Consider the following 25435-nt stretch of genomic DNA (forward strand, 5'->3'; position numbering starts at 1 on the left):
ATTTATTTTATTATTGTTCATTATGTATTTTTTGCATCACTGTTGAGTAAAATATCCTTAAGATCATTTCAACTGACCATTCTAATACTAAGTTTCTAGTTATGGTCTTAAGACAATATATTCCAAGTCTATTTGCATTTACTATCCTGACCTTCTGCAGTTATTCAGATGGTTCATCTAGATTGATGTCAATCTGATGTCCATCCAAAACTTTTTTTTTTGGTAGTGACAGTCATATTAACCCATTGTGGACTTAGAAACCAAAATGTCAAACTATCCCTTTTTAAAGTTAGATCTAAATAGTTACCAATGAAAGGTTTCTGCATTTCTTCAATAATTATTTTTGTTTCCGGACTAAACAAGCTAACGTATTAGAAAAAAAACAGAACAACAAAGTGTTTTAATTCAGAAAAAGGTTTTATCTTCTTTGCGTTGTACCAGATTTTCTTTTGCCTGACAGTAAATGTTTGGGTTTAAGGTCAAACACATGCCTATCTGCCTCTCCTTTCTTGCCCAGGCGATTCATTTTCTTTTGAGAATTCTTCATGATAGTCTTAACTTTCTTCACCATCTATTTGAAACAAAAAACAATATTTAAAGGAGATTATTTCAATCTTCTCCTCTGCAAGAAACCTGAAACAAAATTCTATTTAAAGGTCTAGAAAATTATACAACATCAGGAAGGAGATATCAAAGCAAAGGCCCAGCACAAACCACATTTAGAAACAGGGTTTTCAAGGTCACATGTAAGAAAAAAGTAACAATGTGGAAACAAATCTCCTTTCCAATATTTTTTTTTCAGTTAGAAATTCCTTTTGTAAGGAAAAACTCAGGCAAGCATCCTATTCCCAAATACATTAAGACTGACTTAATTGGATCTTTGGGAATTTAAATATTTATAGACAGGATTTAAGTGTCAAGATATGTCAAGTTAATAAAGAATTCCATTTCAATTTAGAGTGCTTTCTTTCTCAGATGCCTAAAAAAATACTAAATTCTGAGTATTACTAAGAGTGTTTGGAGAAAGACATTTTTAAACTGTTTTGTATTATGGTTTATCTTTAATATGTTTTCATTTTTCAGTGTGTGCAAGGGATTAGATAAATATTTATATCACGAAGAGCAGACATTCTCCCACTCCACAAAATATACACTGAAACAGAACCAGAGCAAAGTATCACTGAAGATCATTTGAAGCTTTGCTCACTTAGGAAAGCCTCAACTACATTCTATTAACGACATCTGTAAATGTGACCATGCATGTGAAACACCCGAAATAAATAGGAGAGGGGAAGAGGAGGGAAGAAAAAGGGAGAGGAGTGGGAGACAGAGCATCAGTAAATATCTGAAGATTGGATAGTTAAACTGAATTAGATAAAAATCAAAGTCAATAGACGTATCCTTCCTTCACATGGGAGTCTATCTATTGACTTTGATTTTTATCTGCTTCGGCTTAACTATCCAATCTTCAGATACTTACTAATGCTCTGTCTCCCATCCCCCTCCTTTTTTCTTTCCTCCCCTTCCCTTCTTCTATTTATTTCGGGTGTACGCAACCCAAACTCATAACTCCGGTCATCTGAAGAAGTGAGCTGTGCCCACGACAGCTCATACCATCTACATGTTTTGTTAGTCTATAAAGTGCTACCAGACCATTTGTTGTTTTTTTCTGTAAAGTTTAGATCACTCAAATTAACTGAAACAAACCTTTGCATCTCGCAGACCAGAAAGATCACGTGGTGGCCGAGAAGAACTGCGACTGCGTGCTGCAGATTTAGGGGGTTCGGATTCTTCACGTTTACGTTTCCTAGTAACGCTCCTGGCTCTTCTTATCTGGACTGCATAATGTGCCTGAAATTCACAACATGACTTAAGATTATTTGAGAGAAAACAGAAGCATTAGAGATGCTATAGTCTACTTCAGATACAATATTAAAAAACATTCTAGTCAAAAGACAGCCTGTGGCTTGCTGTAGTCAGCTTAATGAGGAAGAACTGAGAGTGCTGTAAGTCCACTACTGATCGAAGTCCTCTGCTGTCTTTGAAAAATCCTTATGCAAAACACCACCAAAATATACTTAGTATCACTTATTCAACATTTTCATCCTGATTCCCTTAAAATAGTACTGTCTAGAGCTTTCTACACCCAAACTTTTGAGGAAGAGGATAACATTAACAAATATATACAAAATTCAGCTCACACAGGTAACTCTACTAGTAGGTTTTTTTAAAAATAAGATAAAGCACAAAAAACTTTAAAAAATCATAAAGACCTTCATTACTCCACATGTCTTAGGTTCCTCCCCTTATAGAGTCTTAGTGAGATAGCAGGCCAATGGGAAACATCACTACTAAATAAATCTGGATTGTGGGCTCTACAGACAATTAGTAAGATTAAGATTTATGACCGAATAAAGATAGTAACTGGTTAATGCATTACCAAGGCAATTTCCCCCTCTCTTGATGTCCATGTTTCCACATCAGCTGCTGTGAATGAACCACTTCCACCCTCAGCTGATTGGGCTCATTTACACAACCATCTTCCTTTCTTTTGTTGTCCTTATATATATCCCTGCCTCTGTAAACTCCACTCCAATTCATCTGATGAAGTGGGTATTGCCTACAAAAGCTTATGCCCTGATACATCTGCTAGTCTCTAAGGTGCTGCAGGACTCCTCGTTGTTTATTCTAAAAATTGTTACTCTGATTCTGTGCCCCCAAAGTTAATTCTGGTACGTTTAGCTCATTCTGGAGAACTGGAATCCCACCCAAATCAACATGAGGCATAAAACAATGGTGCTAATACAAGAAAATCATAAAACAATGGTGCCAATACAAGGCATAAAACAATGGTGCTAATACAAGGAAATCATTCTGAAAAAAAAAAATGGTAAAGAAATCTTTTCAAACTAAATAGCATAACATAACTTAATCTGGCATAAATGTTCTAGAAAGCAACAACAGGATATTTGCATATCCACACAAATGAATCGTCATGTTAACTCGGTTTATCAACTGTAGATGTAACTGACATTTTAGGGGGATTTTCAAAGGCATCCAAAGGAGTTCAACACTCAACTCCAATGGGATTTTCAAATCCTCACTCTTCAGACATACACTTGTAATATTTGATTAACAAAAGTCTTACTTCATCTTTACCAGCCATGTCAAGACCAAGACTGCTCATCTCCTTCTCTAGTACCTTCCGTTGGACCTAGCCAAAAATAATTAAGAGAATGCTTCTTTTAAAAAGGTGATTCCATGTTTTCTTAAACAAAACGTCTGTGTTTATATTATACTTACAAATATGAACATATGCACAAACTTCACAGTCATGTGAAAAACAAATTTATCATGCACTTATCACTGCCAAAGATTGTTGTTTAAATCAACTTGTTACATAAATATTTCCTTCTCTTCTCAACATGCATAAAATCCCAATCTTTCACCATAATTACACACCCATAATTGGCAAAATTCTAACCTGGGCCAGTAAGAGTTTTTTTAAAATGGCACTCTTAGAACTTCTTTTTGGAAAGGGAAGGGGGCCCAGGAAAAGTGCTACATTGATCGGTAGCATCTTATAACTGAAATCTCACCTATGAATGAAATAATTTGCCATTTGCTTAGCACTGCAACGAACAAGATTATATTATTGAAGGTATTTTATACTTGCCTTTTTAGCTGTCCTAGGCATTTTTGGACCCTGAGTGTCTTTTTCCTTGGATTCCAGAATTTTTAGTTTCTTTTTTTCTCGAATCTGTTGGGCCAGTTGTCTGATTTCCATCATTTCCTCATCTTCGCTTTCTGGTTCACTATCATATTCTCCAGCAACTTGCCTCAGTTCTTCCTCTTTCTCTAACTCTTCCAGTTTCTTAAAATATGAAGAGATCAAATGAAGGTTGTTTGTATCACATTTCAAGACAAACGGCACTTGTATTTCCCCTCGATGACCCTATGAAAGGTCCCAACTCTTGGGCTTCCAGCTCCCCAGCCATTGCCTCTCACTCCCATATGATCAGGGTATCTCCAACCTGCACAGTCCTAACTAGCAGACTCAAGCTGTCTATGCTGCTTGCATTTTTCCCCGAGAGGGCTAACAATGTGACTGCCACAGTTTCAGTTACCACACAGTTTTTTTAATGCAAGCTTATTGTATTCTTAAGGTAACAAAGCACTTCAGAGAAACCATTAAAAACAAAAGAACCTACATGCAAGCAAATAAGCTTGGTTCATGAGAAAGGAACACAAGTTCTCTAATAAACCTTATTTAAAATCTTTTAATGAAGAACAGATCAACACTGATTCTGATGGCAAGACAAAATAAATCAGTCGGGGGCCACACTCAAGTAAGAAGCCAAAAAAACCCCACACAAAAAGCCAAACCTTCACTGATGTGGCCCCCAACATTCCCATCACACACCAGAGCCTAGGCGGACCCAGGCTACTAAATTTTGTGTGTTCCAGTACCACAGGGAATGGTGGGAGGCTGGAGTGCCAATGTGGGCTCCCCAATGCTGGGAGGGAGCCCTGAGCCTCAGGGACCAAGATCCAGGCAAGCCGGGAGGGCGGCGGCGGGGGGGGGGAGGGGAGGAGGGCTTAGGATCCCAACCCCTGGTGTAGTCAATACAATTTGTATCAACTACACGATTAAATCGATAAAGGAAGGCGCTCTGTCCCAGCTCGAACCAAGTCCAGGAGCTACCCCCGCTGGAGCTCAGCATTTTAAAATGCAGAACCGCAGTGGGGGTAGGTTCCAAATCCAACTGTCTGCAGTGGCCCAGGCTTCCTGCAAACACATCAGGGGGGCAGGCGGCACCATAGGGTCAGTGCTGCCGGGGGGAGAGCACTCCCCTTGCTGCCTCTGATACAGAGGTGTGGGGGAGGGGAGAATGCAAGTAGTCAAATACACGTTTACATCCCTAATGCAGGCACATGAGAAGAGAAATAAACTGAAGTTTTATGGATCTGTTGATTCGTACCTCTTGAAGACAGAAACAAACTAAATGAAAACAGAAGAGAATATCCTCAACAGTGTAAAACAAATAGTGTAAAGCTCACCTTCATGATATCTGGATCAATATAATCAGCTATATTATGTCCTTCCCAGATCTCAGGTATCTTGTCATATTTTTCAGATGAATTCATTAGATCCCAGTATTCTAAAAAAAGTAGTTAAGCAAAAATTAATCAACACTTGTGAAATATTTTACAGAAAAATCTCCCATGACAGACAACATTTGCATCATAACAAAAAAATACAAACGTGACCCATAAATAATGAGCAATAACAACATAAGTGAAAAAGAACACACTAAATTATTCTCTCCACAAATCAATCGTTTTCCATTAGACAAAGATTATGTATCAGTTACGTCCAAGCAAAACAAAGGAAACAGAAGAGATAAGACATCAAGCCATTCATTCTGTTTCAGTAATTCTACAAACTGGAAGACACTCCAAATGATATCACAATACCAGGGAGAGCAGAAAGCCAATTTTACAAGTTTGGAATGAGAAAGTCTTGCAGAATTCCCTAAAACATCAGCAAGGACACTTAAGACAGAAATACTTGCAATAAGGTTTTCTGCTGTGAAACACAGAAAGATATAATTTCATCCCAATTTCACTTTTTAAAATAATAACACTGTGACTTGAGTAACACTTACTCTGAAGATCCAAAACATAATCATCTCCCATTTCCATTTCAAGATCTCTCTCCTGAAAAGACATATGTACAAATAAATATTCTGCTTATCAATGATTGCTTTAAAAAAAATATCACTAATTATTCCTCAGTTCTAGGTTGTCAAATCTGCTCTGTAAGCTACTTACTCTCTTCTTCTTAGGTGCATCTACTTCCATGCGTTTTTTACGTGTTATTGCTCCCTCGGGAATGAAAGGAGGCCTTTCCTGAAAATAATACAATAAACATGATCACAAACACAAAAGCTAAACTTTTAAAATACACACAGACACACGCGCGTGCAAATTCAAAATGTTCTGTAAAGCAAATAAAACATTGTTACTATATGTTTTTCCATAAGAAAAAGTTTTCAATTATCTTAACAAATAGAGACAGTCTGCTCATCTTTTTACAAAAAGCTATAATGCATTTCGTACAAAATATGCCTTGTGATGACTCATTTGGATGACTCATTCTATGTGCTGATCATTTTGTCCTGGTAAAATATGTCTGACAATATTTTATATATATATAAAGGTTAGAAGATTAACACTGTATAAACATTACTCATATATATTACAAGTTTAGAAAAGACACAAACTGGTTCCTCAAAGTCAAAAGACAAATGGATGCCTCAGCCAGATGTTAATAAAATTAAATGGACTATACCTAGTTAAATGGCCATTCTTTGTCAAGAAAAATGGTGAGAAAGAAATTTACATCTTGGCAAAAAAAAGAGTTGGAAATTCCATCCCAAAGAATTCCTGTCTTTTGAATCTCAGCAGAAGAGGACTCTCAAAGAGTAGGGAAAAGAAAAAAAAATGGGGAAAGAGAACATCCCAAATGATCTCCTCCTTCATCTCTACTCATGGCATCAATGCCATCTGAAGAACAAGGAAATTAACTCTGAACTGGGGGAGGAGGACTGGATGAAAGGAACCTAAATAGTAAGACTGAGAAGCATGTGGTGAGAAAACTTTTGCTTTGAATTCATTTAGCTTAAGATAGGAGTTAATTGGGATCTACCTTTTATTCCTCTGTAACCAATTATGACTTATGCCTCATTACTTGTAATCACTAAAAATCTATCTTTCTGTAGCTAACTCTTCTATTGTTTTATCTGAACCAGTACATATAATTTTCTACCAATGAAGTGATGAACTTTACATGAACTTGTATTGTCCAGGATGATGCTGGGCAGTACAAAATAAACATTTCTGGGGGAAAGTCTGGTACTGCCAGTTTGCGGGTGTTGCCCTAGTTAACGGGTGGCTGGGAACAATTTACATGCTGAAAGCTGGATGGGGACAAACGAGTGGTTTGTCTTACAGCAAAGCAGAATGTGAGAACTGAAGGGACACAGCTATCCATCAGTCCAGATTGTACCCTGTATTATGTCACACTGACTATGCCAGCACATGAAATGAGATCCTGAATTCCCAGGATTCCAGCAAAATGAATCTCAACATTGAAAATCCTTCTTTGCTAATTTAAAACTACGGAAAAATCTCAAAAATTGTAATAACCTACCTTGTTATCTCTCTTTGTTGGTACAGCTAAATGTAGACGGTTCAGCACTTCATTCACTTTATTACCTTTCATTTTGGTATCAACACGATGGGACAATAGTCTATCACAGGCCTAAAAATGTACAAAGTGGTGTTGATTGTCAGTGGAGGGAGAGAAGACATCCTAATAGAGTGATTTAATGCACTGGGTATTCACCAAAGGACACAGGTTCAAATCCCATGTAAATCACTGTTTTCCCCTCACCCCCCAAAATATTTGTATTGAGTTTAAAACAAATTCAAGCATGGTTAGATAACAATATTAATATTTCAGCTATAACTAAATGGGAACCAGTTCTCCTACAATAAGACTCTACAAGAAATACAGAAAGATAAATCAGAACAGAGGCTTACAGAATAAATAAAAACCTCAGTGAAGTCTGTGTCTTAATGTACTCCAATAGTTTAAAGAAATTTGAAAATCATGCCAAGTATGTGTGATAAATTATAGTTAAGTATCTGGTTACCATATTTGTCCCATCTTGGATATGGAGTTTGAAAATAGTTTCCAATGTAACATGTGAGTAATGTCTGGTAACTATCCATAAATGGTTCCCAAAAAAACCAAACTGTCTTCAGATTTATTTCTAGGAATACACAAGACCTTTTCAAAACTAAGCTTTAGCTAGTCTGTCATTTCTAAAGAGAGTGTTGTTTTAAGCACAGAACAATTCTTCTGCTTGCCCAAAGCACAATCATGGCCAAAATAATTATTATCTTGTTTTATATCCGTACTAACTAAAAAGACACGCTGATGGGGCAAGATTTCAAAGTAGGTAGAATTTCCTTGTGTATTATTTCTGTCTAGCTAGACACACACTAGTCTAAGAAATGACCAAACAGCATTTTTACAAGCATCTTTACAAGTTAGATTAATTTCTAAAGACAGTGGAGAAGCAATTCCAACAGGATTAAAGGCACTGCACCGAACTTCTGTAAATCTAACCAATGATTCCATATTTTTCAAACAGTGCCTCCTTAATCCATTTTAAATCAGGATGCAGGATTTCCATTGTAATGTGCATAGTGTCTTCTGCAATTTTAGATTTTGTGATGTACACTCTATTTTACTTCTACTGCACTATTAGAGACTGTGATAAGGCATGTAACTATCATCCGCATGGGATCCTCAGAAAAATGCAGTAGTTTTCAAAGCTGTTTCATTAACCATAACTCTATAATAAATAATTCAGAAGTAAAAATCCTGCTTGCTTGTGTCATCTCCATTTATTCACATCACTGAAAGCAACAAACAATTTTGCTCATCTGTCAGTATCTCACTAAGGACAGACCCAAAAACATCCACATTTGAATGTCATAGTTCCATGGCCCACGAAAGCTCATCATCTAATAAACCATCTTGTTAGTCTTTAAAGTGCTACATTGTCCTGCATTTTGCTTCAGCTACCCCAGACTAACACGGCAACATTTCTATCACTATAGTTCCTCAGATACACAGGAAAAGCTGCTATATCTGTCTCAAGCTAGAGCACCAGTCTGCTACTTTACTACAAGTTGGACCTCCCTGGTCCGGCACCCTTGTGACCTGAGCGGTCCCCAAACCATGGCGGGGACCAGGGGACATCACAGTTCCTCTGTGCTGTAGGCATCCTGGAGCCTGGGCTTCCCTCCCCGCTGCTGGCCCCATGCCGGGGCTGCCAGGGTCAGCCTCCCTGGGCTGGGATAATCCCCAGACCCTGATAACCCCTCTGACAGAGTTCCCTTCCAGGCCGGGGCTTTCCGCTGGCCCTGCTGCCACTGGGGCTCTGGGCCAGGGATTCCCTCTAGCTGCCTCTGGCTCCGATCTTGCCTGGGATCCCCCCAGCCACTGCTGGCCCTGCTTCCACCGGGAATGCCAGCTGGGTAGTCCCCACACCCGCTGCCAGCTCAGCTGTCGCCTGGGTTCTAGGACAGGACCGGGTATTCCTCTCAGCTGGTGCCAACCTTGCTGCCACTGGGGTTTCCGGCTAGGACTGGGGATTCCTTTCAGCCACAACAGTAGCTCCCCGGTCTGGGGATCCTCAGGGCTGAACTTACCCAACCACGGCAGGACCAGCCCCTGCTAGCCCAGCTGGGGCTTCCCCGCACTTGCAGGATTCCCAGCTGACTCATGCTCCTCGTCTCCAGGGCTCTCTTGTACAGCAACATCTATGGTCCTTCTTTCTGGACCACAGATGCTGCTGGACCTTGATTGGGGAGGGTCAATCTGTATTTATAAATCTAAAGGTAGATACCAATTTGGAGCAAGATTTGCATAAGTGAAAGAAAAAACTCACTTCTGTTTTAACTTTAATCACACCTTCTTCCGTTAGAGTGCTTGTCTCTACTACAGGAAATCCTTCTGTTTCTAAATATTCAAACATTTTCTGAAAAACAGCACACAAAAATGAAGATCAGTTTTCATCTTTTGCCAAGTCAAACTTCTAGCCTTATCTCAAAATAAATAATTTCTTCTATCTGTTCTGAGATTGAACAATTGTATTAACTGATGATCTCCTAAAGAGAAACTACAGTAATAAGTAACTAACAGAAAACACATACATTAGATGGATGTTCAGAACTTGTGAATATGAGGATAACCTGTATGCATATGAAAAAAGTATGTGCAGATACTGCTTCACCCATAACTCCCACTCATACAATCAAGACCATGTGCTCCACACCAGTACTCCGCTGTCTCTACGCAAACTGTCAGGTGAGATTCTTTCGTTTGTGTTATGCAAGAGTTCAGATCAGATGACTCTTCAGGCCTTACTAGCTATGAGATCAACAGGAGTTATGGGTGCTTTGCACTTGTGAAAAATCGGACGAATCACGCACATGTAAATACACAGAAAACATAGTAAGTATTCATGATTTTTTTGAAAACACAAATCAAGACCTAAAGACCCACTTACTCTTCATCAAGTTATTAAACTATCCAATTAACAAGTTATACAAAGGAGTTCACTGATGCACACTGTAAATTATTCCATGACAGATGTGTAGAAGGCTTTTGTAATTTGTGGAAAAAAAGGGCCTTCTAACCTGATTTTCTTCTGGAAGTTCAGAAATTCTTTTCACATCACACTTGTTCACTACAATAATAAGAGGCTAAAAGAAAGGAAGTAAAAAATATTATCAGCTTACTGTTTCACATTGTTAAAAGTCAGATTTGACTAATCTTGTAAATCAGATCTACCTTATTAGCAAATAGCGGCTTAATATTTTTGAAGAGTTCCAGCTGTTCCTCCAGACTATGCCCACACTGCTCAGACACATCCATTACATAAAGCACAGCAGCACGAAGATGTGCAAGCGCTGTTATAGCCTGCATCTCAATGGTATTCCTCTCTTCCAAAGGATGATCCAAAATACCAGGGGTATCTACCACCTAAAATTTAAATTAAGGTAAGAGTTAATTATGTTAATATTCTACTATATATTTGAGAGAGTTTGTGTGTGTGTCTGAGAGTCCATTTGTTCAAGAACTCTTCCTAAACGGATATGAGCTAGAAGCACCAAAATTGGTATGCAGCTTCCTCTTATCATAGCTTAGAGCAAGGTAAGGGTTTGGCTGTGCCAGGACAATAGGAATGTAACTGTTTCTCATAAAATGGAAAGGGAGGGGTCTGGCAGGAGGGACAGTTATAGGACAGAATGACCACAGCTGGAGATGGAGACTGGGACAGCTATAACCCAATTGGGCCAGCAGGGGTAACAATAAAAACTATTCATCTAACTTCCTTTCAGCTGTTAGATTGTGAATTCAATCCAAGTAAGAATATGAAAACTGAATAATCATGCCATTAGTATTAAAATAAGAGAATGAGTACTTAAATTTGTAGTCAGACAAAAAAAAAAAAGGTTACCACAGTAATACAAGGAAAAGACTGCCTGTAGTTTATATGCATTTTTACTTGGACTGAATCAAAGGGAGGGAGACCTGTCCGGATCTGATCCAGTCTGGAGATGAATCACTTTCTGTTATTACTGTGGAATTACTCAAGTGCCCTGTCCCTCCAAGGAACTGAAAAACCCCAGGATCTCGATTTTTAGAATAGCTTCTCACAGCTGACCTTACTCAGCACATTCTGTGAAGAGATCTTACACAGCAGTTCTCTAAATACAGTACATTAGAAACAGCCATCAGCAAGCAAAATGCTATTCTCAATAGCAGCAGGATTCCTGTTGGAAAACAGGGATAAGTTAGCAATAGCTCTTACCTGCCAGCGCAGATATCTATAATCCATGTGTCCCACAAAGAGGGATTTTGTTGTAAAGGCATAAGGCTGCACTTCCACATCTGCTCTTGTCACCTTGAAAACAAGAGAAAAAATCCCCAAATAAAGATTTTTTTTCCATTTACTAAGGCAACTTGTTTACCTGACAGCAGCATATCAATTATAATGCATTTCATCTGCTGTACCAAAATGGTTATTCTGAATAGTTTCTATAAAGATTAATACAACTTTTAATCTGAGCAAAAGTCTTCTCCAAACCAGTAAAGTTTGTGATGCACTAAACTGATTTAAAAATAAATCTGTTTTTCCATTTCCTTCTACAGTCCTGAGATTCACACCAAATCCCTCAACTTGCAAGCTAATAGAGTCCCAATATTTCAAATTATTTAAACTTTGAAGTAATATACTTTACAAACACACAAACCTTATTTATAAAGCTCGATTTTCCAACATTTGGGTAACCACACAACAGAAGAGTCCGTGTATTGGGATCAATAGTTGGCAAACGGGACAAATGTTGGCGCACTAAAAGAAAGTTAAAACTTTACTGAATTACATGTGGGATAAAATAAAGTGTATATGTACTAGAACAGAAAGAAATATATCCTTCTTTATGGATGGAAAGCTTCTGATCTTATTCAGATACCACATTTATTTTAGACATTTTTTCATTAAGTTTCCATTTGCAAGTGGTTCATAAAGTATTAAACATTAATAAAGCATGTTACAAGAACAAGTTGAATATATTATAGTTATAAGTACATCAGTAGAAGGTGCTTTAAATTGTTTAAAGTCTGTAACCATTAACCATTTATGAAAACATTTAACAACCCTGGATAATCTGTTTATAAATAGAACCTAAATATAAAGTGTGATTTTTGTAAATGTTATACTATAAATTAACACCCCATCCCTCCTGAATTAAATGTGACCAATAGGGGGAAAGCACTAGAGAGAATGTATAAAACTATTCTGCCTCTATTAAATTAGACAGAGGGAACTGATACAGATAAACAGATAAATGATGGCCTATATCATTTAGTCAAAGTAAATCAAATGCTAGGAAAAACATACTGTACAAAATGTAATTAAAGTAAATGCAATATTTAAGGTTATCAACTAAGGATGTAATACTGTAGTTGATTAACAGAGAACCGATAAGCAAAAGCTAATCTCTATAAAGATTAATAGAATTTTTAATCTGAGAGAAAGACTTCTCCACACCGGTAAAGTTTGTGATACACTAAATTGCCTTAATAAATGGGAAAAAATGCTATAGACTACACACATTTCCCCCCATGCCAGTAAATTTTTTTAGCAGGCTGGCCAGCAGCCCAGCTCAGTCCTGGCTCTTACCCAGATGAGGGACCTTACCTCCGCTGCTGCTCTACATTTAAAGTATATTAGGAGCCAAGAAGGCAGGCAGCCTGGCTCAGTTCTGGCTTGCGCCGGATCTGAGAGCTCAGCCCCCGCCCTGGACAGGGGCTGCTGCTTACCCCACTCTGCTGCTTCTATATCACAGGCAGCAGTGCACGGAGACAGGCAGCTGGTCTGCGAAGGGAGCTGGTTTTTAAATTGACTCCCCTCGTGGACCAGCTCCCGCCTGGCACCCCGCACTACTGCCTCTGATACAGAACAGGTGAGTAACTGATAGGAATTCATGAGTTTAATTGACTATTTAATTAATCGATATCTAACATCCCTACTATCAACTAGAAATCAAGAGAGATAAGGTGAGTTAGGTATCTTTTATTGGACCATAATTTGTTTGTAAGACAGATAAGCTTTCAAGCTTACACAGAGCTCTCTTGAAGGTTTCGGAATGTATTAGAGATGTTAGTTTAATAATCACATAACCGCATCAAATTTTAGTGGTTACATGACTATTGGATACTTCCAAGGGCAGGGCCGGTAGCTAGTGCCCTGATACAGAGGCAGTAGCACAGAGCAGCGGCTGCGGCACCCAACGTCCCCACGGACAGGAGCTGCACCCAACACCCCACGGAGCAGCCTCCCCTGCTCCCCCACACACTGCTGTGTCTAATGGAGGCAGCAGGTTGGGGTAGGCTCTCAGGAGCCGGCTCCCCACGCATATGGCTACCACCTGATCCACACACCCCTGCTGATAGAGAGGCAGCAGCACAGTAGGGGTGGGGAGGAAGCTGCTCTGTGGGAGCCAATATGCGTGGGCAGCTGTCTTGGAAGCCAGCTTCCCGCATGTACTGGTTCCTGCCTGCCCCCCCACAACCTCCACGTTGCTGCCTGTCAGAGGCAGCCGCATGGGGCTGGAGTGAGGAGGTGGCCCACAGGATCCAAAGCCCATGGGAAGCAGCTTAAAAGCCAGCTCCTGCCTTCCCTTCCTTTGCTGCCTCTGACAAGGCAAGGGTGAGGGTGCATTTAGTCAATAGGATTAACCAATAAGCCCAGGCTTATCTGTTAATTATGTAGTTGACTACATGTTGACATTTCTAGAATATATTCAGACAGTCTCAGCAAAATAAGAGATGGAACAGTTTGTTTAGCATGCATAGTTAACGCATTTCAGGGGATTATCATGCTAAATGATCTGTTCAACTTTGCATTTAGCTATGACACGGCGTACCTATCCTAGACCTGAAGAAGAGCTCTAACTAAGCTCAAATGCTAGTCTCACTCACCAACAAAAGATACCACCTCATGCACCTTGTCTTTCTAATATCCTGGGATCAACAAGCCTACAACACTGCAAATAAGAAATCTAGTTAGTTTTGGAAACAAGAATACTTCAAGGTACTTCATCTTTCCAAGGCTCCTGCACCAATTATCTGTGGTAACTGTATTTTCCTTATTTTAAAAAATGTTTTCCCTCTCTTCTTGACACGCAAGAGAGTCAATATCTGAAATAGCAAAACTTAGATAGCCACAAAATGTGGACAATTTCAAAAAATAAATGAAAAAGAAAAAAGATGGCTTTTCCTGAAACTTCTTTCATCAGTTAAAGTACCTTGAGGTGTTATTTATAACAATAATTGGTAAAAAGTCTTCAGGCATATGTCTGTAAATTCTCCTTTCAATATGCTTCATTTTACCATATTTGCAATACATACCTTGTTCCAAATATTCTAAACTTTGTTTCTGCCTTTTGATAATTGTACACATACGTCCCAGAGCTGCCCGTTTCAATTGTTTGCACCGATAAAGGGAATCGCCATATTTCATCAGACGCACATAATCTTTAGCAACACTATTGCAGGAGAAAAGAAAAGGTTAATCTGTTGTTATTACAAAAAAAAGCCACAGAAACATAAATTAAGGTATCTTACTTGTCAATCAGATTTTTGGCAATATTAATCTGTCCTAGGGCCAGCTTGTAATGATCTTTGTCATAGAGAACATTCATCAAATCTGCATAAAAGGGATGGATATCCTAAAAAAGCATAAAGTAAGTTAATCAAAACCTTTTTTCAATGTTTTCTTTTATGAATATAAAGACTTCTTACTACTGATTTCAACTTTTTCACAGAAACAAGAAACTAGTTGTACAGTTGATAAATACACAAGACCATGTGACATTCCCTAACAATTTGTTTATTCATAAATTTGAATGTTTTCTCAATAACTTTGATTTCCTGCTTTGTATTTCCCAGAGCGTAAACTATAATTCTGCCTTTTTCTTTGTAAGAATTGTTTTTCTTAAAGAACAAAATTAAAGACAATATTGTATAGAGGAGCAGATTGCAAGCATATTGTGCGGTGTCAGCCTTTCTTAGAAAATACTTCCACCATTGTGGGTATACACCAAAGTAAGTCCTCTCTTTCACAATGCTACCCTAAGTTCTCAAAGATTGATCTCTCTTTCTGCAGACAATTTTTCAAACATGCATAAACCCTTCAGAATGAGGAGTGTATCTTCTTCATATCAATTTTTTTTAAGAGAGTCTACAACACATCCCTTCATTTCTATGTAAAAGAATCAGAGAGAATATTTTACCTAACTACATGCTTTATTTTTAGAAATTTTACCTCATGGCATAGATACCAAACTAGTTAAGCAAATATGGAGGTACTTTAGAATTTTGTAATGGAGAATTACAAAGCCATTAGAAATAGAGTCAGTAAAAAACACACAAACTACGGTCCCTTTTCTGCATTACATACTGTCAGATCCATATGCATACTAGGCATATTAAAAAGAAGTGCCCGAGCTGGTGCTCCAGCCTCCCCGCCATCCTCCTGAAGAGCTGAAGCACACAAAATCTACTAGCCTTTCACTTAGAAATAGGAGGTCACAAGGTCCTGTAATGGGCTATATTTCTTTACCCATCATTCAACTGCAGTTTCTATAAATTTATCTAGAAGTTAGTACTCAAACTCTGATTCCTGGAAAAAGCACTGTGGAAGCTTTAATCACCAAAAGTAGTTAAGACTTTGTTGTTACCTCTCATCTAGAACACTTTTTCTTGGGAATTCACATCACCCTAAAATCCTACTGTAACACTAACTCAAAACTTTAGTCAAAAAGAAAGTGACACTTGAGTTTTCAATACCTCTTCCTACAGATACAAATTTTTCTTGCAAAGTCTCCTATGCAAGTAGCAAGTCACCCTGATTTTGCTTAGCCAACAAAACTTCACAAGATCACAATTTACGTCATAGCAATAAACAGGTGAATTTAAGGTACATTTTCTTTCACTTATCGTTTGCCAAAGTCACTTACATCTAATTTTGGGAAATCTGTTAAGATCTGGGTGAGCCTGTCATGGTAATTTTGCTGGGTGTATTTAACTTTTCTCATATAAAACTGTCGAATGCGGTGGATTTGATAATGCTTATGAATGACTGTTGGAGTCTTTCGCTGAGTCTTTGACAACGTTAGATCTATGAAGTCCTGCAGTTAAAGAAAAGTACATTTATCAGGAAAAAATGTGTTACTTATTGCTTAGTACACACATATTCTAATATTAAAATTATTCAGAAAACAGAGCAGTTAAGCCTTTTAAAAAGGACACCCATGCTGTTATTAAAAGAATCAGTACACAGTTCATTTATCAAATCAAACTTTTACCTACAATTAGGTTGATAAAAATTGCATGTTAAAAAGTGGGAAGTTTTTTGGCAAACATGTAAGTGCTGAAATTTTCAGAGGTTACACTTTTACACGCGGGAGGGGAGGCGGCTCTGCAGGAGCCGGTGTGCACCAGGAGCCACCTACCCCCTTCCCTCTTCTTGTGCTGCTGCTAGAGCAGTGGTCACCAACCAGTAGATCAGGATGTATTGGTAGATCTTGGAACCTTTGATGGGTGATCCTGACTGGTTTGGCCAGGAGGCTGTCAAGTGCCGGCACTTTGTCTGCCCCTTTCAGCTGCTCCTGCCCTCACCCCTGGGAGACTCCTGCTTGCTGTGCAGGGCAGGGGAGGGAGAAGAGGGGCGCTGATGTCAAGGTGCCCCCTCTCCCACCCTGTATCCTATCTCCAGAGAGCAGAGAAGGGGGCACAATAGGACTTGGGATGAGTTTGCTGGCTGCTTTTGGGAGTGGTGCAAGGCTAGGGTACGCGTTAGCCTTCCTTAGCCTCCTGCACCACCACCCAGAAGCCACCTGTGGTAAGCGGTGCCCAACTGGAGCCTACATTCCAAACCCCAACCCTGAACTCCTCCTGCACCCAGCCTGATAGAAGTGAGTGAGGATGGGGGAGGAAGGATGGAGTGAGCAGGGTGGGGCCTTGGAGAAGGGGCAGGAAGGAGGCAGGGCAAGGGTGTTTGGGTTTGAAGTAGATCCTGGATTGCACTTAAATTCAAAAAATGATCTCACACTTAAAAAGGTTGGAGACCCCCATGCTAGAGACTCTCTGAGCTTACCAGCACCCGGCTCCCCCCATACTCACACTGCTGCCTCTGATACAAAGGCAGCAGCATGAGAGCGAGCAGGCAGGCAGCTCTCCATAAGCACCAGGGCCTGTCTACTCATCCCCCGCCCAGTCCAGCCCATGCCACCACCCAGTGGTACAGAGGCAGCAGGGGGTGTGGTAGGATTTACTTGTAACTATGAAGGTTAACCAAAGAGCCTAGGCTCATTGGTTAACCATTTAACCATGTATTCTAACACATCCCTAATAAAAATAAAAACATATCCTCTTTATATCACTGTTGTGGAAGTTAAGAATTTTTCACACTGTGTAGGATAAATCAATTTTTTTGAGAAAAAATTCGATGGGAGCTTCAAAGGCATTAATAAAGAAAAGATAACACGTCACATTAATTATAGATAAACAAGTCCTTCCATTTAAATTAAGTTCAGACCTCCAGTTTTATGCACCATCCACAAGTTTGTAAACTGACATTTTAATTCTTTCATCAACTGTTATCATCAACTATTTAAACATTAGAAACTATTTAAGAGGCAGCCTCCTTTTCCTACATTACTTCACAGTTCAGGGCACTGCTATAGGTCTAGTATCAGGGCTAGATCTCAACTGATGGGGTAGCAGTGAGGGGCTCAGTTTAAAAACTAAATCTGTAAAACTAATTCTCCGCTGGCTTGTCAAAGTACATCTACGCATCAGGGCTAAAGTCAAATTAAATAATGTAACTTGAGCTACATCCATTGGGTAGCTTAAGTCAAAATAGCTTAATTCAGGTTTTGGCGCTGTCTCCACAGCAGGAGGTCAAAGGACAAACACTCTTCCTTCAACTTCCCTTACTCCTGGTGAAATGAGGGTTTCCAGGAGCCGGGGTAAGAAGTCCTCCGGCTCGACATTATTTCAAAATAGAGGCTTGTAATGCAGACGTGCACTGTGTTATTCCAGAGTAACACTGCTGTGTAGACGCACCCTCAGTGTGCAAGTCTGGCGAGTACTAGATCACAATAAAAGGCTTCATTGCCCCCCTCCCCCATGCGCTTCTGACTGAACATGAAATGCGGGGGGAGGGAGCCGTTTATTTGTTTTGTCCAGGACTCGCGGAACTGGCTCTGACCTCACCGCCTCGCGTTAGCTGCAGAGGTGCCGGTCACATACTCGCCGCCCAATTCCGACCCCCTCTCCGCGGGGCCGCTGCTGCCTGTCTGTGCCGGTCCCCTGGACCTCTCCCGCGTCCCAGCCGCGCTCCCCAGTGCACGCGGCCCGAGGCCGCAGCGAAGGTCCCGCGCGCTAGGGGCGGCGCGTCGCGCCTGGCACCCACGGGCCTGGCTTCAGCTCAACACGAGCTGCCATCGCCGCTCCCCGGCGGCCGTTAGGAGACACGGGGCGCGCGCCTCCCTCTCCCCGCCGCTACCACTGCGACGGCGCTGATGGGGGGGGGAGGGGAGTGCGGAAGAAAAGCTTCACCTTGGCGGAGGGAACCACCATAATCTTCTTAAAGTTGTAGAGCGCCATGGTCGCCACCGCCACGCGTGTCTGTCAGCCGGGTCCGGAACAGCCCTGTGCAGTCTCGCGAGACTTTCGACGAGCTCTTCGGCCCGTGACAAGAGCGACGCTCTCGGCCCTGTGCTAGCCACGCACCTTGCTTACAGCGCCCCCTTTCGGTGGCGGACTGCGCTGCGGCGTCACCCTGCGGCCAGGAACGAAGCCCGCCCGAAAGGGGCCAGAGGCTGGGCGACAAAGCCGGGGACGCAGAAAGCAGCAGCTGCACCTGGCCGGACCTGCTGGGCCGCAGCTGCTTCCACACAGCGCCTGGCTCCACCGGTCCGCGCGGGACGGAACCCTTGGGAACCGCGCACACTAACCCTGGCCCCGCTGCTGAGGTGCCCCGTTGCATGGGTCCGGTTTCAGCTGCCTGCCCCAGGCCAGCGCTGCTGGTCTCCGCCTGGCTGCACCTGCGCTTGGGTAAAGCCTGGAGCTGCCCCGAGATGTTTTAACCCTTGAGTCCCACTTTGCTGTTCTACCCTGCTCCCCCGCCAATGGATCAACCTCTTTGTGCAGCTGTTGTCCCCAGCACTGCCCACAGCCTTCCTGCCAGCGCCACCCGCAAAGGGGAAATAGCCTTTCCACGTGTACAGCTGAGGGGGGCATTAGCTGCACTTTTGGCCATAGCTGTAGTCAGCTGATTGTCTACTATGGCACTCAGATTACAGTTGTCCATAGTCATGCAGCTTTCTTTTCTTTTTGCCCTACACATGAGAGACAAGTGCTTAAGGATTAGGACATCCTGTTCCCTAGTGAGATTTGATGGTTTGTAGCAGACACCAGATAATGCCCACATCTTGTGCTTTGTCTGTTATAACATTGATCCATAAGTATTCAAGATCATTTACTTCTGACTTATCAGTGACTCAGAAAGAGATAATGCGATTTTTGACGTAGAGCACCATTCTTCCTCCTCTTTTGCCCACTTGATCCTTTCAGAAATAAGCTATAACCAATGATTTTTCATGTTCAAGTCATGTGAATCATCCCACAAGGTTTCAGTCGTTCTAGCTAGAATCAATTTATGCTTCTATTCTTGTCTGCCACCCAGACTCCTAGGACTGGTATATACACAACTAAATGATTTCTTCTTTTTCTGTCTTTTGGTTTCTTGATTATTGTTCTCACCTCCTCAGTTTTGTGTTAAATAAGTGCTCATTTCTTCCCTCTTTTTACTCTCTCTTTTTGTTAATTTGAGGCCTTCCAGAACCCCCTCTACTTTACATCACTTACCTAGCCAGATTTTCACTTCCAAAATGTTCTGCCGCCTTTCTTCCTTTTCCCATAGGAAGAAAATCGCTTGAATATTCTTCCGTCTCAGCAACTTTTCTCAGTCCCCTGAAGTAGTCATAATCTGATATTTTCTATGACTCAGTGTCATTAGTACTGATATGCACCATAACTGGTGGATCCCAGTCCATCAACATCAGAACCCTATCCAGTTTTAAGGAGGTATTTTGTGTCTTGGTTCTGGTAAAATTGCACACTATCCTGTTTCCCCTAGTTTCTGGAGAACAGAGGGGGGGATGTGGATGGGGAGCAATAAATTAGAGCGCTGATTTGGAAGAATGAAGCCTCTGGATGGGGAGCAGTGATCTGGTTTAAGTATCACCCAACACTAGGTACTAAGTGGTATTTAATAATGAGCACTGTCAGTCAAGCTAGTGAATAAGGAAACACCACAGAGTCTGAACAACCAGGAGATCTTCCTCATTCATAAGCCAATGACAATAGACTTTGGGAAATATAAGGGGAGCATCACCATCTCTGATTCTGTGAAACTTGTACTCTCAAGCCTGGAGAGAGGATCCAAACTCTTAAATAAAGATTGTAACTTGCTAACATTAACTTTTTGTGACTAGAAAGCATGTTTTGTTTGTAACCCAACTGTCTTTTTCTCTTGCTTAGTATCAGTTGAATCCTGTTTTTTGTTGATAAACATATTCTTTGTTTTACTATTGACTGGTTCAGTGCTTTTATACTGAAATAAAGAATGAGTCCTCAGCAAACCTAACAAGTTGGTGTGTGCACTGTCTCTTTGAAGAAAGCAAACTTAATTTCGATGCATGTGCCATGAGAGAAGTCTCTGGGGGAACTCAGGAACTAATTCACTGTTATCCTCACAGCAAGGTTAAGACTGATAGAATCTCAAGTAGTTTGCTGGTGTGGCAAAGAGCTGACACCTGAGTTAAAGCCTAACATAGGCTTTTTTCTCTCTGTATCGCCAGAAGAGACCATCACACATGCCACTAAAATAAATTTGTTTTAAATAAATTGCAATGAAAACTAGACTAAAAGATGAAAACATATGATTGGATTTTGTTCCTTGTGTCAGTGAAACGTTCCACCTAGGTGTATATAGCAATGGTGTGTAATATTCTGTCAGAATGTACCTTTTTCTAGGGGTATGTTTTTAAAATAAATTATTCCTTCCGCATTTTCTTCATCTTGTTTGCCTTACTGGTTTTGCTAGGCTGTCGAGTCCATGCAGATGTAAATGTCTGAAGAATTTTTAAGGTATGTCAGCAATAATAATCCATCAAATCAGCTGAGTCACCAGCTAATCTTTTCCACAAGTTAACTTCAGTAATGAATCTATAAACACCATGTATTGCAAACACGATGATAAAACCACTCAAGAGTATTTTACAGTTGCCCTATTATCTTGGGGCATGCTGCTTCATAAACATTTAAATTTAAATACGTCATGTATTTTTAAAGTGGTGTGAAGGTTGAAGTGTCCTTTTATTTAGTTGTGGTTGCAGGACAATTTTTAATGATCTTAATAATGGGCATATAAAGATATACTCTATATCCTGCATACGAAGTGAACAAGATGGTCTATAGATAGGTAAATAAAGATAAGTGTCAAGATCTGTCACAGTGATGTAATTCCACTGAATGCTAATGGGTTTATATACAGGTTGCATCACTGTAAGGTGGAACAGCTCCATGGTCCTGAACAAGGTCTCATTACCTTTCATGAGACAGAAGGTAGACTCGCCTAAAAAGATAGAGGATAATGGGAGTAGAGCAGGGGTCACAAACCAGTAGATCGGGATCTACTAGTACATCTTGGAGCCTCTGACAGGTGATCCTGACTGGATGGGCCAAGAGGCTATCAAGCGCCTGCACTTTAGCTGCCTCTCCCTCCACTGCTGTGCATCTCCTGCCTTGGAACTGCCTCTCCCCTCCCCCGGGAGCCTCCTGCTCACTATGCAGGGCAGGGGAGGGAGAAGAGGGGTACTAATATCAAGGTTCCCCCTCTACCACTTTGTGTACTATCTCCATAGAGCAGGCGGGGACCACAGGACTTGGGATGGAGTTTGCTGGCTGCTTTTTGGAGTGGTGCAGGGCCAGGGCAGAGGTGAGCCTGCCTTAGCCCCCTGCACCACCATCCAGGAGCCACCTGAGATAAGCAGTGCCCAGCTGGTGCCCACATCCTGAAACCCTGCCCCAGTCATGAATCACCTCCTGCAACTCAAGCCCCTGCCTCAGCCCCACGCACCCCTGCATCCAAACACCCTCTGGGTATGTCTACACTACCCCGCTAGTTCGAACTAGCGGGGTAATGTATGCATACCGAACTTGCTAATGAAGCCCGGGATTTGAATTTCCCGGGCTTCATTAGCATAAAGCCGGCGCCGCCATTTTTAAAAGCCGGCTAGTGCGAACCCCGTGCCGCGCGGCTACACGCGGCACGGGCTAGATAGTTCGAACTACGTAGCCATTCCGAACTATCTGTACTCCTCGTGGAACGGGGCCGCGTAGCACGGGGTTCGTACTAGCCGGCTTTTAAAAATGGCGGCGCCGGCTTTATGCTAATGAAGCCCGGGAAATTCAAATCCCGGGCTTCATTAGCAAGTTCGGTATGCATACATTACCCCGCTAGTTCGAACTAGCGGGGTAGTGTAGACATACCCTCCCAGAGCCTGCACCTAGAACCCCCTCCAGCACCTCAACTGCCTGCCCCAAGGTCAGATCAGAGCCTCTCTCACACTCCAAATCCCTTAATCCAAGTCCAGAGCCTGAACCCCAAACTGCTGCCCCTGCCTGGTGAAAGTGAGGGAGGGTGGGCAAGAGAGGGAGGATGGAGTGAGCAGGGGTGGGGCCTCAGAAAAGGGGCACAAAGGAGTTGGGGCAAGGGTATTTGGGTTTGAGGTAGATCTTGGATTGCATTCAAAAAGTGATCTCATGTTTAAAAAGGTTGGAGACTGCTGAAGTAGGGTGTTCTCACTGGAATTAGCTCTGCAATTTACTTTCTGACAAAGCCTCTCTTTATGAAATTTGTACCGTGGTTTTCTCAGAATCTTTACTGGAGAAAGGTTGGCAGTTTTTTATTTTAATTTTTAAAAGCAGAGTTACATATACATGCATTTTGAGATTAGTCAGTTACATTTTATAAATAAAGATGGATTTGTATATGACTACTAAATAACAAAATTTAAATACAACAGGAATGTGTGTGTATGAAGAGTGAGAGTCATCTTCTCTCATCCACAGCAGCCATCCAAAGAAGACGTTATTTTAGTGTGTACATTATAATTTTTTTTACATTACAAATTTCTTTCTGATACCATAATATACAGGCTGTTTAGCACTTTCCTCATAAAGAACCATTACACTGAGGGACTTCCCAGGTTGTCTCAGGTACAGTCTTTCTTAGAATGAGTGAATGATTGCCCAAGATTCTGGAAACTGGATCAAACATTTTCCGAGCTGCCCAACTAATATCATTCATGAGTCATAATTAAGGCTGCACGTCGGTCACAGAAGGCACTGATTCCATGACTTCCCATGACCACTGTGACTTTTTCAGCAGCCGGGTATGCTGGCTCTGGAGCAGTCCAAGCAGATCAGGCAGACCATTGGCCAGCCACCCCGGCCAGTGCTGGGGCAGTTTTGGCGTGAGAGGGTTTTCAAGGGTTAGGCAGGGGTGTGGAGAAGTGCTTATCTTGGAGTTCAGGGTTCCCCCAGAGCAACTGCCATGTCTCTGCAGCTCCTGGGGTTAGGGAAGGCCAAGGGCAAGCTCTGGCTCCACAGCTTCAGTTGACTGGGACTTTCAGCCAATGAGAGCTGCAGAGCTGGAGTTCATTGTGGGGGCAACATGCAGAGCACGGTGGGCAATAATTTCAAAAATTTTTGAAGTAGCCCTGGGCCACCTAGGAAGAAGCGGGGCCTAAACAGGAAGGGGCAGGGCTACCTCACCTGGAAGAGGCTTGACATGTTCCCCCACCCCAGGCCAATCAGGATCTGGGGGTGGGGGAGCGAGGGAAGCCTTCTTCCGCTCTGCGAAGAGTACATGGCACTTTGAAATGCTGTGGGATCCTCGCAGGGCCAGAGCAGGGCAAAGGAAGCTTCACGCGTTTCCCCCACCCCCAGGCCTAATTGGCATGGGGGCAGGAGAGCAGCAGGGCCTCTGCTGGTTGGATCCACCCGCTTGGCGGGCTGGATCTGGCCCATGGAGGCCCTTTTGCCCACTCCAGATGCAGAGGATCCCTCCTGGCCTAGGAGCTGCAGGGACAGCTGGCTGCTTCTGTGGAACAGCACGGAGACAAGTAGGGAGCTCACAAGCGCCACCAATCCAGCCGAGCAGGGGTCCCTCCCAGACTGCATGCTGTCACACCAGCACGCAGAGGGATCCTGGGCCACACACAAAAGCTTCCCCATCCCAAGTTTTAGCTTACAGTGTATAGTATGTGTCATGGACAGGTCATGGGCTGTGAATTTTTGTTTACTGCCTGGGACCTGTCCATAACTTTTAGTCTTTTACTAAAAATACCTGTAAGTAAGATGTAGCCTTAGTCATAATTCACAATAATAGAAAAGTCTTGCAAGATATTTTAAATCAGTGAAGAGAATTGTGTCTGCTTGGCAGAATTTAGTATTCTCTTCCCCACCCCCACCCCCAATTAGCAGTTAGCATTACAATTTAAAAATGATTTAAAATAATAAGTTTAAATGTTCACAATTGCAGGAAGGTATGGAGGTGGGTCAGACAATTGTGTAGCAGTAGAAACTGTGATTCAAAACCCTGAAGCTATAACCATTAAATCACAAGTTGCCAGTATTACATGTCAGAATATACAAAATAAATATCCTTATATTAAGCTGCTAAGTTCTCACACAGCATTTTTCCTACTTCACTTAACTGCAAATTTCAGTTAATAGGATTTTTGTCAGTTTATGTTTGTACTGCAAAGTTATTTACCAACAAAAAATCTAATCCTTCCAAGCTTACCTAAATGCAATAAACAGTAAACTAGCCCTGGATTTACCAGAAAAATGCAGTGCAAGAAGGCTTAAATATATATGGTGGGTTTTTTTCTGTAAATGTGGCCCCTTATAAAACAGTTGCAGGCACTGAGAATATGATAGACAAATCCAGCGACTGCAGCATCTGTGAAATGTAGCTTTTCAAAGCAAACTTGTAACAACCCAACATCTCTCTGCATTCCTGTCAAATGAACACCTGTCAGTAGTGTTGCTTTATTTTGAGACTGATGTTGCCATTTCCTTGGAACTAATCAAGGCTTATTAATGGTTTTAGCTCCAGAAAGACTTGCAGGCTTGTGTGTT

At 41.6% G+C, this 25435-nt stretch overlaps 1 protein-coding gene across 2 annotated transcripts; it reads right to left on the minus strand.

The window, feature by feature from the left end:
• Window positions 1-396: 396 nt before the first annotated feature.
• On the minus strand, window positions 397-19118 carry GTPBP4 (GTP binding protein 4). 2 transcript variants are annotated; one of them, XM_006111893.4, is made up of 17 exons: window positions 18779-19118; window positions 16174-16344; window positions 14780-14883; window positions 14564-14700; window positions 11902-12002; window positions 11460-11552; window positions 10436-10627; window positions 10282-10347; window positions 9531-9620; window positions 7217-7327; window positions 5836-5913; window positions 5670-5721; window positions 5062-5162; window positions 3677-3874; window positions 3149-3214; window positions 1708-1851; window positions 397-571 (listed from the first exon to the last, which is right to left on the minus strand). In XM_006111893.4, the coding sequence occupies exons 1-17, from the start codon at window positions 18824-18826 to the stop codon at window positions 419-421; spliced, it is 1905 nt and encodes a 634-aa protein (XP_006111955.2). In that variant the 5' UTR covers window positions 18827-19118; the 3' UTR covers window positions 397-418. The 2 variants fall into 2 exon arrangements, with proteins under 2 accessions (XP_006111955.2, XP_075778828.1); XM_075922713.1 differs by lacking the exon at window positions 18779-19118 and adding an exon at window positions 18429-18688.
• Between the last annotated feature and the right edge of the window lie 6317 nt (window positions 19119-25435).

The sequence above is a fragment of the Pelodiscus sinensis genome, chromosome 2 (genome assembly GCF_049634645.1).
Source record: "Pelodiscus sinensis isolate JC-2024 chromosome 2, ASM4963464v1, whole genome shotgun sequence".
Lineage (NCBI taxonomy): Eukaryota > Metazoa > Chordata > Testudines > Trionychidae > Pelodiscus > Pelodiscus sinensis.